Here is a 13,167-nt window from a genome sequence, read left to right on the forward strand (position 1 = left end):
CGGACAGACGGCACACGCCTTACATTATACGTGTGTTCGTGCGTGCATTGAAATTTTGAAGATTCGGCCAGGTATTGTTTGTTCACTTTCTACTTTTCTACTAATCTACTACAGATCAGTAGTACACGCGACGACACGCCTCAGCATACAAAACAGAGGCGAAGATCGCGCAACAAAGTCAATTTCATGTTAAAAGTGGAAAATTATTATTTTATATATTAAAATTGATCGTGTGTCTGAACCATGAGTAGGTCGAAACGTCGTAATTTGTTTGCCACTTTAAGCACCTAGAAGGTTCAACAGCTCGACGAAGTCAATATGGTAAAGTTGAAGAACTCACGAGAGAGCGTCAATTGGGAAATCGAAGAGGAGCGACGCCAACTGCTGGATAAACTTTATCCACTGATGGACGATTGGAGACGATTGCCAAACCTGCGGAAAATTTTTCGAGCCCGCGAGATCAATTGACTTCTCGCGGAAGATCTACGGAAGGGTAAACCGGCCAAATTCGTCGACATGCTGGCGCGTTGGGGGTACAGAGATGAGCCCGACTTGGGCGAAGCAGGCAGGCAACTGCTGAACGGCATCACACACTGGTCCGTCGGCTCCGATGTTTCATCTTTCCCATGTACCCGGACAGGTGCAATTACGTCGGCGAGCACGGCTACAGTCACTTTCGCGTGGCCTACAGCGGGTTCTTCTCCGATCGCGTTGAGGGGTTCCTCGAGCTCGGCCGGGATCCCAATGAGCCGGTGCCGGCGACGGGAGACACGCCCAGCTGCATCTGAGTCTGGCCTTCGACGGGGGCGACTTCAACGAGCGGATGGCCACTTCCTAAAATTTGATAATGAAATTTGAATTCTGAGTTAGTCAAAATCAAGACTGAGTGCAAATGCATAGACGGCGCTCAATGCCAGTTAAAAACTTGGCGGCGAGATTTTGAATCGTCATTTTTTCATTAGTGATTGAAGAATCGGAAAATGTTTGTAATTGTATAGTCAAACCGTGGTAAAAATTTCAGAATTATACACCGAAAAGCTTCTTGAACAAAAATCATTGAAATTTTCCATTTTTTTGCCCCTAAAAGAAGACGTCTATAATATAACAAAGCCTGATCAGAGTTGTTCCTTTAGAGCATCTATATATTCAAAGAGTTTATGTAAAAAAATTTGTCTATAAATTTTGCCTATCAAAAACTCTTTTGTTGTTTTTTTAGCGGCTTTTAGTTTGTTTTTGAGTACAAAGGTAAAATTTCGAAGTAGCTAAGTATTCATGTTAACTGTTGATAACACGAATTGAGCAAAGTCAATCTCGCAATTATTGTAAAACTATTTGAATCGATATTTGCTTCGCAAATTACAGGAAAATGCTTTGAAAGTCTTCTTCTATTAAGAATGCTAGAAAAATAATGAAAAAAATTCTAAATAAATGTTTTGGTTTGCATATACTTCGTTTTTTTTTCGCCTGCATAAGTACTCTTTCAAAGCTATCTCTGTTTCAATAAGATGCAGTATTTCAGAACTCAACGACTCTTGAGTTCAGAAAGTGTCAAAACGTTCTCTAGCAAAGATAATGTAAAAATTTAATCTAGTGAAGTTCTGCAAAATCTCTAATTTAAAAACATTTACTATAATGATTCATTTACTAACATTATTACTCATCATTTGCTTGGGGCCAGCTGTTTACCATTATTACACATGGTACAACAGACGAGGTCGGCTTGTGAACCAAATACCAGGCCCACCAGCTGTTCCATTGTTGGGAAATTTACTGCTTCTCTACGCTCCTTTAGGTAAAAGCATAATTAGTCAAATCGAAAAAAGAAGATTCGAATTGATACTGCTCTCAGTACAATTGAATTATTTTGAAAAAGTCTCGATTTACATTGGATAAAATTTTGCACAGGAAAAATAAACGATCTGTTTCGCGGCTGGTGCAAAAATTATCATCCAGTGTTCAGATTTTGGTTTGGCACCAGACCAACTATTCACATACATCACCCCGACGACATGGAGGTAAGAACATTGTGGATTATAATTATTCAACTTGACCTGTATTAATGTTATTTTCATTTATAGGTAGTATTAAGTAGCACAAAGTGTATTAATAAAAAGTTCGTGTATAATAATCTTGAACCATGGCTGAAATTAGGACTTTTAACTAGTTCTGGTGAGTAGTTATGTTTGAATTTTTTTCATCTCAATGCGGCTAGTACACTGTAATAATAATTTACAGGGCAAAAATGGCATCAGCGCAGAAAAATATTAACACCAGCTTTCCATTTCAATATTTTGAAAAAATACATGGAAATAACTAACGAGCAAGGCAAGCAAGCTATCAAAGAGAGTCGAGCTGCAGGGAAGGAAAACGACGTTCCTCTCTTATCCTTTTGTTCGAAATATACTTTAAACATCATTTGTGGTAATCTAAATTTGTTGCTTCGTCAAAACCGCAATCGTATTTCATTCGAATGTTATTTTAAATTATAGAATCTGCAATGGGCGTTGCTCTAGATGGAGAAATAGATAAAGAGATTTCGGCTAATTACAGAAAATCCGTCGACAAAATGAGCGGAATAGTTCTCTACAGGTAGACGTTAAACTAGAAGTTTTTTCTAGGCAAAATATCGTATTAAATTATTATCGCATTACAGATTGCTAAGGCCATACATTTACGATTGGATGCTTCCATTTTTTCCCAAAATCAACAACAGAATAAGGAGCGTTTTAGAAAATTTGCACGGATTCACGCATAAGGTCTTTACATGAACATTTTTGTTTGTAACATTAAAAAACTGTTGAAGTTTTCGAAATTTGCTTAAAAGTATTATGTCGGAGCGAATATGAATTGCTAATGATTTAAATCATTACCTATTATGCATGCCACAGATCGTAAAAGAGCGCAGAGAATATTACGAGCGTCAAATTCGACATCGAGAATCAAACGATACGAACGAAGACGAATCTTTATGTAAATATAAATTTCTTTTGTCGATTCATTTTCCGGATTACATCTGAAAAAGAACTAACATTTTTCTAGACCAAAAGAAACGAATGGCGATGCTGGATCTTCTGTTGTCGGCCGAGAAAGACGGATTGATCGACGACGATGGTATCAAGGAAGAAGTGGCAACGTTCATTTTTGAAGTTGGTATTTGTATATTTTGTGCAACGAAAGATAAGAAAATCGGTTGAAAAAAACTATGAATTAATTTAAGGGTCACGATACCACGGCTATGGCCATGTGTTTTTCCATTCTTCTTTTCGCAGAAAACGAAGAAGCACAGGTGGGTGACTATTAATATTCTTTTCTTGTACGTTTTATTTTATTTTTTATTTTTTTAAATTTCATTGATGCGTCCAAATTGCAGAATCGAGCGAGGATCGAAGTAGAGGAGATCTTGAGCTTCAAAGATGGCAATTTAGAAACGTCGGATCTGCAAAATATGACCTACTTGGAATGCTGCATCAAAGAATCTCTCAGACTGTTTCCGTCGGTTCCCTCGGTTTCCCGGCATGTTTTGGAGGACATACAATTGAGTTAGGTTTACACGATTTCAGTCAAAATTGCAATGTACAAAATCCACATTTTGTCCACAGAGCACTGCTTGGTGCCCAAGGGAGCCGAAATCTTGCTAAACTTCATCGACACGCACCGACACTCCGAGTTCTGGCCGGATCCCGAGAAATTCGAGCCGGATCGATTTTTACCGGAACGAGTGCGAAGCCGGCATCCGTTCTCGTATCTGCCGTTCAGCGCCGGTCCGCGCAATTGCATCGGTGAGGAAGCGCGCGACGCAACGGCCCAGCACGGCACTCGCGTCATCGATATAATCTATTTTTCCTTCGTCTCGTTCTTGTTCGCAGGTCAAAAATTCGCCATGATGGAGTTGAAGTCGCTGATGGCTCGCGTCCTGTACAATTTCCGGCTGCAGGCGATCGATCGCACGAGCGACATAAAAATCCAGGCGAATTTCGTGCTGCGACCCTGCCGGCCCGTAAGGGCTAAGTTCATTCGAATAGACAGATGAAGCTGCACCTAATATACATACCGTTAATTGTGTAAAGCACGTCGATTGACAGTCGCAATAAAATTGAACGAAGAATTGATTTGTCACTGAATACGATCGAACGCGATTCCTTGGACAAAAAACACGATACGGGTCGCCCTTCGTCGTTTGTGCTTTATTAGCCAGGGCCAACGACTCTCGACCCACAATCGAGTCGAAAATATTCAATTCCATACAAAGTAAGATGTGGTAAGTAGGATGCGCGCTGCGAGAAAGCATCGAGGTTGCCAATAAGCTAATACGAATCGCTGTAGCCTCTCTCTCTCTCTTTCTCTAATACTCGAGGCAAATCGAATGAGATTATAACATAAGCCTAGTGTAGGTATCGGAGCGAGCTGCGATCAGCTCGAGAGTCCCCTCGCGCCGCGCCGTTCGAGCTGTCTCTCTTTCTGCGGCGCAGTCGAGGCGCACGTCTGGCGAGTACAAGTGCACGCATACTCGCTCACTCGGTGCAGCTCTACCTAAAAGACGCGTTATGCATTGAGATTACGTACGGAAATTCGCAGTGCCTATATACACACTCCGTGAGTGTGCGAGTGTCTGTGCGTACGCGACGCTCGCGAGTGCGCAAGATAGAATACTCGAGCGATTCGAGAGAGCTGTGTGTGCACCGCAGCGCGCGGCATGGCCTGTGCAGGCTGCAGCAGCAGTGCAGCCAATAATCGTCAGCCGATAATTTCGCGTGTGCTCCGCCGAGTCAGCGGCGCAGCTCGTAACATTTTTTTGCCACATAATACTACAAGAGCGGAGCAAGATCGAGAGCTGCGTATACGGACTGTACTGATACATTACTAGTATTGCCCACATATATGCACCTGCAGAGTATCGGACGGACGGACAGTTGTAGCCTGCAGCGCATGATAATCAGTGCAGGCGTGCGCTCTAGACGACTCGCGCGCATTATGTTAACTTATGTATAGGATAGGCTCGCGCGATACAAGAGCCGCCGCCGCTGCTGCTGACTGCTGCTGACTGCGCGCGGCGCGAGCAGCAGAGCACGTAACGAGTACGACTAACTTTGCCGTCCATCCGTGCATAATTAGACATACACGCACACGCGTGCAGCGCGCAGTACACGTACATAACATAATATAATCTCTTTCTCTTTCTCTCTCTCTCTCTCTCTTGTGCCCGAGCGACAGTCGAATGTGCGCTGCTGTGCCTGCAATAGTGCGCGCTCAGGCCGATATTATATAGAGCCTCGAGTCTTGCTGCTTTGCGATTTAATGCGCATACACGAATACGTCTCCACGTATCATCGAGGCTCGGGCGCGCGCGCTCAGTAGCAGCAGTCTGCAGCTTTAGGCCAGAGCCATCAGCCAGGCCACTGGCCAGGCGGTCGACTCTCTCTTTCTCTCTCTCTCTCTCTCTCGAATCGTCGTGCGAGTCGTAACATGAGAGCAGAAGACGTTCCAATCTTGCTGTCTGGAGAAGTAGTGGCGGTTCACCTGCAGCCGCTTCAGCTTTTGCCTCGCTAAGGCCTCGTGTGCTGCGTGTTGCTGCTGCGTGTGCCTCGCTCGGCTGCGTGTACGTTTGCAACATCGTGCACGCGGCGGCTCCTTCGTCACCTCTACGAGACTATTATATATATAGATATATATATCGAAGCTCATCCCTGCTGCAGCTGCTGCTGATATCTTGCCCAACTGCACGCGCCGCCGTCTGTGTGCAGCGACGACGACCAGTCGGATTTTTTCTTCCTTCGTCAACATGAGCTACGACATCAAGTGGATCATACCGAAGCTCAGGCAGCCGACCCGGCTCTGGAATGTCGCGAGCAGCCTCACCTTCGCCCTCGTCGGCATCTTCTCCAAAATCGTCATGGGTCAGTATATATGTCTATACTATTGAATCCGCGACGTCTTCTTTCCTCCGCACGCTTGCAGCTGGCTCGCTGCTGCGAAGAAGCAAATTAATCGAGCCAAACTAGAGCTGCTCATGTCCCCGTTATAGCTGCACTATGGTTTTGTGCAGACGTCTCTCTTCTATCTGTCTCTCTCTCTCTCTCTTTCTGCATCGTGATGTAACCTTGCATTTTGATTCGTTTACCTCTGACCCTCGCCTCTCTTTCAGCGCTCGTTCGTGCTTTGAAAAAAAAAAAAAAAACAATGTCTTGTTTATTTTCGCTTGCTACTATGCAATGTGTTTACATCATGACTCCAGACCATTTTTGCTGGCTAATAAACGCATGGCCGTTCATTCATTGCGTTTCTTTATTCGTACCGAATTTGCGTCGACTCGAGAAACGGTCCCTCCGTTATTATTTCAATTCAATTCTTTTTTACTTTCACTCCTGACAATTTAATCTGATTAAATTTTAATATTTTTATTTACTGTGCTATTACAGAATGGCTGAACAAAACAACAATTTATAACAAACACATCATGATAAATGCCCTCAAATCCAGGCCAAAGGAGGTTCCCTTAATAACAGTATCTAATCATCATAGTTGTTTTGATGATCCTGGAATATGGAGTAAATCTTTTTTTCGTAAATTTTTTAATCTAATAATATAAAATGAATAAGTGACTGATGCCTCCCAATTTCTTGAACTCGATTAGGTACCTTGGATCTCAAATATTTACTGAATCGAAAAAAAATGAGATGGTCCTTGGCAGCTCATGACATATGCTTTACAAACTTCTGGTGTTCTTACTTTTTCATGCTTGGAAAATGTGTTCCTGTAGTTAGAGGTAATGGAGTTTACCAAGAAGCCATAGATTTTTGTATTGAAAAGTTAGCAAGAGGAGATTGGGTTCATGTCTTTCCAGAGGGTAAAGTCAATATGCAAAAAGAGAATATGAGGTATATTATTGAAATTAACTTGAGCATATTTATTTCATTTTAAGAAATTTCATGAAACAATTAATATTTTACAGATATAAATGGGGCATCGGGAGACTTATTTTTGAATCTCCAGTGGTACCTCTTGTTATACCAATTCTTCATTTGGGTATGGATCAAATTCTTCCAAATGAACAACCATACATGATAAAAACAAAGAAAAAAGTTACAATGTATTATGGAGAACCAATAGATTTAAGTGAAATGTTAGAAAATTTGAAAAAATCAAATGCCAATGAAGAAGAAGCTAGAAAAGCTATTACCGACCATATTCAGAACGAAATGTTCAGGTAAATTCACTGTTTAATTGAATAGCTAATAAATTTATTGACAAACTAGATTTTTGGTATAAAATATCTATTTTTTCTTTTAGATTGAAGACTACTACAGAAGAACTTCATGCGCAACTCTGACGTAGATGTAAGGGCTGACAGTAATGTCAGCTTTAGTAAAAAATTTAAAGCACAAAGTACAATCATAATAACGCAAATACTTTTGTGTAATTGACAAAAAATGTGTAAACAAACTGAAACATGTAAAGATTTTTTAACACTGAATGACTTTGAGATAGTGCATGATCATAAAAGGTTATTAAAATAACTCCTCATAGTTATTTGATTTTTAATGTATAAAATAAGCAATAATTTGTAAAATAGTACATTATGAGTACTTACTCTTTTTACCACATTTCCACGTCAACGCAAAGTAAATTAATTCGTTCAATATCACATTATGAAAGTAATGAAACATCAAAAAATTATTGTAAAGTTAATTCTAACAATTCATTTTCAAATTTGCAGACAATTTTTGTCACATGATTGATGTACTTTTACTAAAATTATTGTAAATAATGCAAAAAATTACTATGTAAATATTTTCTTGAGTAATAGTTTGTAGAAACATACCTTTTAAATGATCACCAAATTAATCATTATTTCTGCATCATTTTGTAATTATTCAATTAGTTTAAAAATGTATAGACAACTACTGTCTTTTGTTATTGAAAATAAAATAATTACAATAACGAAGTATATCTCATGAACTTGGAAAACCATTAAAATTGTTTTTTAATAGTTGAATACAAGGATAATAATTATGACGATAAAATTCTCTTTCAAATTTGATTTATATTTATTAATAATCTCAAGTTATTGTTTAAACAAAAAATACCAAACAGCATTAATCAATAAATGGCAAAATTTCTCTTTTTAAATTGTATACCCTGCATGATTATTGAGATTCCATAGATGAAATTAAGTTAATATGAAAAAACAATATTTCAATAGAATATTTTTACAAGTAATCATTGTGAATTTGTTCAATTTAAAAATTATATTTACTACAAAAAATTAATGAAATTAAAAAAACATTATAAATTGAGATTTTATGTACATTGTCATTTCAAAATTTTCAAATATTATCGATTTTTCGTAGCCTCAATAGTTAGATTCTAAATTATTATTAGTAAACGTAAAAATTCACGATGACATGCTAGGTGAGTGATATTTAAATCAGTGATTACCTAACTTGAAAACATTCTTAAATACTTGTCATTCATTTCGGTCTTATAATTCTTAATCGGGTATTGTACTGATATAATTAAATAATTCAGAATATTTTATTGTTATATTTTTGTTTTCAAACAAAAAATTTTAAAAAATATAAAGTTTTTTTCTCGCGAATGAATCATATGCACTCAATTGGTTATTTCAATGGAAGTATAATATTGCACATTTTTCAATTAATATATTGAATTTTTTTAATTCTACATGAGTCTATTGAGTATGATAGTAGCATGCGCAAATATTGATGAATATGAAGATGTTACTTGTGCTTTTTTACATATTCGATTCGATTAAGTATGTACATTCAATATTAGAAACATTTATGATGATTATCAAAATGCCATAACTGTTATACTTTCGGCAATTAATGTATATCGCGTGTCTACGGGGTAAAATTACAAATTAATTCATAGACTTTTGATCGTGACGCGAGAATCACTTTTGGGGTACGAAAAGACGACTTAGTGCATATGATGAAATACTTGAGTTATGCAATGATTATGGAAAGTGCTTATTTATGTTTCTATGTCTATTTCCTTCACTACTTTCCAAAGCCATTACATAACTGCTACTATGCTTGCAATTGAGCATGAAACGCACAATCTCTTTCTCGGTATACTTTTTCAAGGGAAATTAATTTGTACGAAAATAATGTAACATCACGAGAAATATTATGTACTCCTAGCATATTGATTTATATTTAAATTGTTCGTTAAGAAATTTCGCGGACAAATATTTGCGAAAAGTGACATACTTTTGGACTACAAAACAACGCGTTAAGTAATGAATCGTTTTTAATTATTTGATTTACGCTTGCTAGTCATTCACTGATAAATATACATGATACCATGCATTCATATTTATATATGCTCTACTTTCACAAAAATTATGTTTAGTCGAAAGTCACAGCACAGTGATGAATTTTCCACTTGGATAACATCTTTCTTCTCTAAATATTTCTAATAAAAATCTTAATTTCAAAATTATAACAACTCAGCATGAACATATTTTTCGTACATTATATATATATCGTTCACAACGAAAAATGGAATGTTCAAGGTTGAACTATATATTTATTAATTTATATAAAGATAATATAATATTTTTGAACATATTATTACACAATATTAACAATTGTCCCTAGAAACTTTTCGTAAATTTGTTTTGTTAAACGAACTAATACTTCTTAGTAACGAAGCGCGATCATTTGTGTTTTGTGTATTTGGTGTAGTTTCAGCATGCATTGCTGGCATCGGAGGTGGCGGAGGCTTGAACTCTTCTTTTACCTCTCTGGAACGATGTATCATCTCTGGTGCACCTTGAATTATTTTTTAAAGCATTAAAAAAATTGTGGAAATTGAATGGGATCAGCTAACTATACAAAGAGTATTAAAGCGAAAAAATAAAGGTGTAAATGATAACTAAGTTATAAAATTATAAAGAATTAGTTTGAATTTTTTCTACTGAAAATAATAGAATTTCGTAAAGTCAAAAAATTGACAAATGATATAACTAAACAACTGACAATAAATTATGTGATACCATGGATTAGATTCAAATTTGCTTCAACTCCTATGTCCAGCTTTTGTTAAATTATAATTAAAATTCAATTGAGATTAAATATTGAATAGTCAAAGTTAATTATGAATAATCATTTGTGTTAAACTACACTTACTATGTGATGGTGGTGTTAAAGTTCCAATGCTAGTTGCAGTTGATGTGCTAGTAGGACTGTCAGATCTTTCTGAACTTTTTCCATTAGTATTTCTAGTATCATTTTTACAAAATTGGTTTGACAAACGCTCTTGAGCTAATTTTTGTTCTTTTTTCTATGAAAATTTTTTACATCAATTTTTCATCTTATTTTTTTGTTTATTTTATTTGAAATTTCCTTACCAATTTATGCCGCCTTTTTTTCATTTCTTCATCAGAACTCATCATTTCTTGAACTCTGATGAGTCTTTTTTGGTGTCTAGCTACTTTCTGTTCATCTTTAAGTCTAGCTTCAGTTTTATTTATGGCTTCCAAAAGCGCATCTTTCAAATGACTATTGAGTTTAAAATATGGTTTTTCAATTGCACTAGCATTTTGTTGAGCACTTTCAAAAAATGGATGTTTCATTAACTGAGCAGCAGTAGGGAGATCGTGTTTCAAAGCTTCATGAGATAAGATGATTTCCAAAACATTTTTCAGTTTTGCATCACAATGAGGTAAATTTAAACTCTCAAATGTAGCTTCAAGTAGAGGTTGTCCAAATGCCATTTCATAAAGTACATGCCCAAAAGCATATATATCAACTTGAGGCTAAAATAAATTAGTTAAAATTTAATCAATTAAACATTACATAAAAGTTCAAAGAGTCAACTCTTACTGCAGCATATAATTTTCTTCTCTGTACCACGTAAGGTCGATAAAATGCTGGCAAGCCCAAAAGTCCATTTTCTATATCTAATAATTTTATGCCATTAGGAGTCAACACAATATTTCCAGTATGTAAGTGACCATATGGTAAACCTTTTTCATGCAAAAACTGAAGAGCTTCTAATACCTGAAATCAGTGCATATTTCATTTGCATTACAAATAGAATCTTTTGATTAAAGTTTAAGTTACAAGCAAAAAAATAATAATTTGTTTTTTTCAATAAATGTATGAACAAAAGATGTTAATGTGAATTTGAAAAAATGAAATATTTTTTAATAATCCATAAAATAATAAGCAAGTGACATGGACATACATACTTGATATGCATAAGTAGATATTTCAGATGTAGTTAATGACTTTGATTGTTTTGGATTCCCATATTTTTTTATAAAAGCCTGTTTCGGTTTTGTGTTACATAAAATATCTCTTAATGTTCCATCTGGATAAAAATTGCGAATGCTCAAAGCACCATTTTCAGTTGCATGAAGATGTATAATAGGCTCTATATAATGATGTTTTAAATTTCCAAGACTTTTAAAAACACCTATCATATCTTTATCTTGAAGAAATTTATCTGGTCCAAACTCTACCCATGCAAGCAGTAATTCTTGCTTGAGATTTTGTTTATTTTTGACTGTATAGTAATGTTTTCGAAGCCGCCATCCCATATCAGGAATAGCTTTTCCGACTTCAAAATTTGCATCGCTTCTTAAAGCCAGTGACACTTGCTGCAGAGCAATTTCTGTTGCATAAGATAAAAGAATTAAATAAATAAATCAATTATCGAATCTAATATTAATAATTACCATGAAGAGGAGCTATGTAATTTTCAGGATCTAAAAATTTTTTCATATACAGTGAAGATGCTAAAATTGGATTCATGAGTACAATGTTTAAATAGTTCTGCAAAGTATTAAAATGAAGATCTTTAGATACATTAATGTTTAATACATGAATAAAATATTAAACATTATGAACCTGTAAGGCTGCTTGTCTTTGAACTATGAATTCTGGATCCATATTACCAATAATTTTTTTTGGAGGCAGTGGCAATTGGAGGCCTGAGGTAGAAAGCACAGCATGGAGTTGAATGAAATCATTGTATCGTCTATTGACTCGCCAAGAATTGTCAGGCAATGGTCCTCTTTGTACTTTAATAACGTACTCCTATAAAATACAAGATAATTGACCAATGAGAAAGGCATAAATAAAAGCTAACTGATAAATGAGTGCTGTGCCATGAGAATGTATACAGCACAGGATATGAAATTTATTGAATCAACTGACCGTATGGCCGTCGATAGGACGTGCGTTTTCAATGCAACATGTGAGAAGTTGGGTGTCGTCGAGCAGCACTTTATTCGTATAAACTTGCTGAAACAGGGCCATTGATCATGACAATCGGGATAGTGGCTTTCCAGAGCTGGACGCCGCTGCGCACTTTGGCCGGGGTAGTGCAAATGGATCCGCAGAAGAGAGGGTTGATGAGATCCGATAACGACGACACATTCAGACGACTGAGGCGGCTAGAGCCTGGCCGCCAAAAATCTTTCAACATTTCGTGTATCAATCAGCTCGATGAAACAGTTCTCGCTGTCCGCATTAGATTTGACTGCTAATCATCGACGACGCGATGCTCCCACATCGGAAAGCTCCAATAAGCACAAATCACGATGACGCGAGGCCTCAATGCTAGCAGTATTAATTATTTTACACCGAAACGAGACGAGGCTCATCCAGTTGCGATTTTTAATGTTATTGAAGCGACGTAAGCAACACATACGAGTGCAGAGAAGGTGTCATTTGACCAGCAAAGTCTGCTCTTTGCAATGTACACATACACAGTACACACTGCAAAACTTGAGAATGAAAGTACGACGAGCGGATCAGATGGTTGCGCGCGCACAGGCGTTACGTTGTTTACATATATAATATACCTGCGTAAAAGCTTATGACTGAATAAGCTGTATAATAAGACATCAAGCTTCAAATTGAAATCGAATCAATCGCTTGAGATTTGTAATTTTAATCGAACCAATGAAAACTTGAAAACATTTCTTACAAATTAAACTTATTGTAACTTATTGGAATATCTTCTCCCACGTGATTATAGCATCCTTCAAATATTTTCAAAACACGTTTTTAACGTTGTATACATTTTTGACAGCTTGAGCCGAGTCATTTTTATTACTGATTATCTACAGATGTGTTTCATACAAAACGCTTTGGCGTCAGGATTAGAAGTTTCAATTCTAGTTTGAGGAAT

At 36.7% G+C, this 13,167-nt stretch overlaps 3 protein-coding genes across 4 annotated transcripts; 2 read left to right on the forward strand and 1 right to left on the reverse strand.

Moving 5' to 3' along the window:
- The first annotated feature begins 1,522 nt into the window (after positions 1-1,522).
- Positions 1,523-4,105, forward strand: LOC106650915 (cytochrome P450 4C1-like). Its single transcript, XM_014369186.2, has 12 exons — positions 1,523-1,792; positions 1,906-2,015; positions 2,079-2,169; positions 2,236-2,421; positions 2,490-2,589; positions 2,654-2,756; positions 2,889-2,970; positions 3,040-3,146; positions 3,218-3,286; positions 3,371-3,539; positions 3,600-3,779; positions 3,867-4,105. The coding sequence occupies exons 1-12, from the start codon at positions 1,633-1,635 to the stop codon at positions 4,028-4,030; spliced, it is 1,521 nt and encodes a 506-aa protein (XP_014224672.1). The 5' UTR covers positions 1,523-1,632; the 3' UTR covers positions 4,031-4,105.
- Positions 4,106-4,982: 877 nt separating this feature from the next.
- Positions 4,983-8,241, forward strand: LOC106650916 (tafazzin homolog). Its single transcript, XM_014369187.2, has 5 exons — positions 4,983-5,894; positions 6,417-6,545; positions 6,632-6,875; positions 6,950-7,204; positions 7,288-8,241. Exons 1-5 carry the CDS (start codon positions 5,780-5,782, stop codon positions 7,325-7,327), a joined length of 783 nt encoding a protein of 260 aa, XP_014224673.1. The 5' UTR covers positions 4,983-5,779; the 3' UTR covers positions 7,328-8,241.
- Positions 8,242-9,150: 909 nt separating this feature from the next.
- LOC106650914 (PX domain-containing protein kinase-like protein) lies at positions 9,151-12,816 on the reverse strand. Of its 2 annotated transcripts, XM_014369185.1 has the most exons (9): positions 12,189-12,290; positions 11,880-12,068; positions 11,708-11,804; positions 11,219-11,643; positions 10,851-11,027; positions 10,376-10,783; positions 10,155-10,308; positions 10,022-10,061; positions 9,712-9,797 (listed from the first exon to the last, which is right to left on the reverse strand). In XM_014369185.1, the coding sequence occupies exons 1-8, from the start codon at positions 12,288-12,290 to the stop codon at positions 10,045-10,047; spliced, it is 1,569 nt and encodes a 522-aa protein (XP_014224671.1). In that variant the 3' UTR covers positions 9,712-9,797; positions 10,022-10,044. The 2 variants fall into 2 exon arrangements, with proteins under 2 accessions (XP_014224670.1, XP_014224671.1); XM_014369184.2 differs by lacking the exon at positions 10,022-10,061 and having other exon boundaries at positions 9,151-9,797; positions 12,189-12,816.
- Between the last annotated feature and the right edge of the window lie 351 nt (positions 12,817-13,167).

Source organism: Trichogramma pretiosum, unplaced genomic scaffold, assembly GCF_000599845.2.
Source record: "Trichogramma pretiosum strain Unisexual culture from Peru unplaced genomic scaffold, Tpre_2.0 scaffold3, whole genome shotgun sequence".
NCBI classification, from domain to species: domain Eukaryota; kingdom Metazoa; phylum Arthropoda; class Insecta; order Hymenoptera; family Trichogrammatidae; genus Trichogramma; species Trichogramma pretiosum.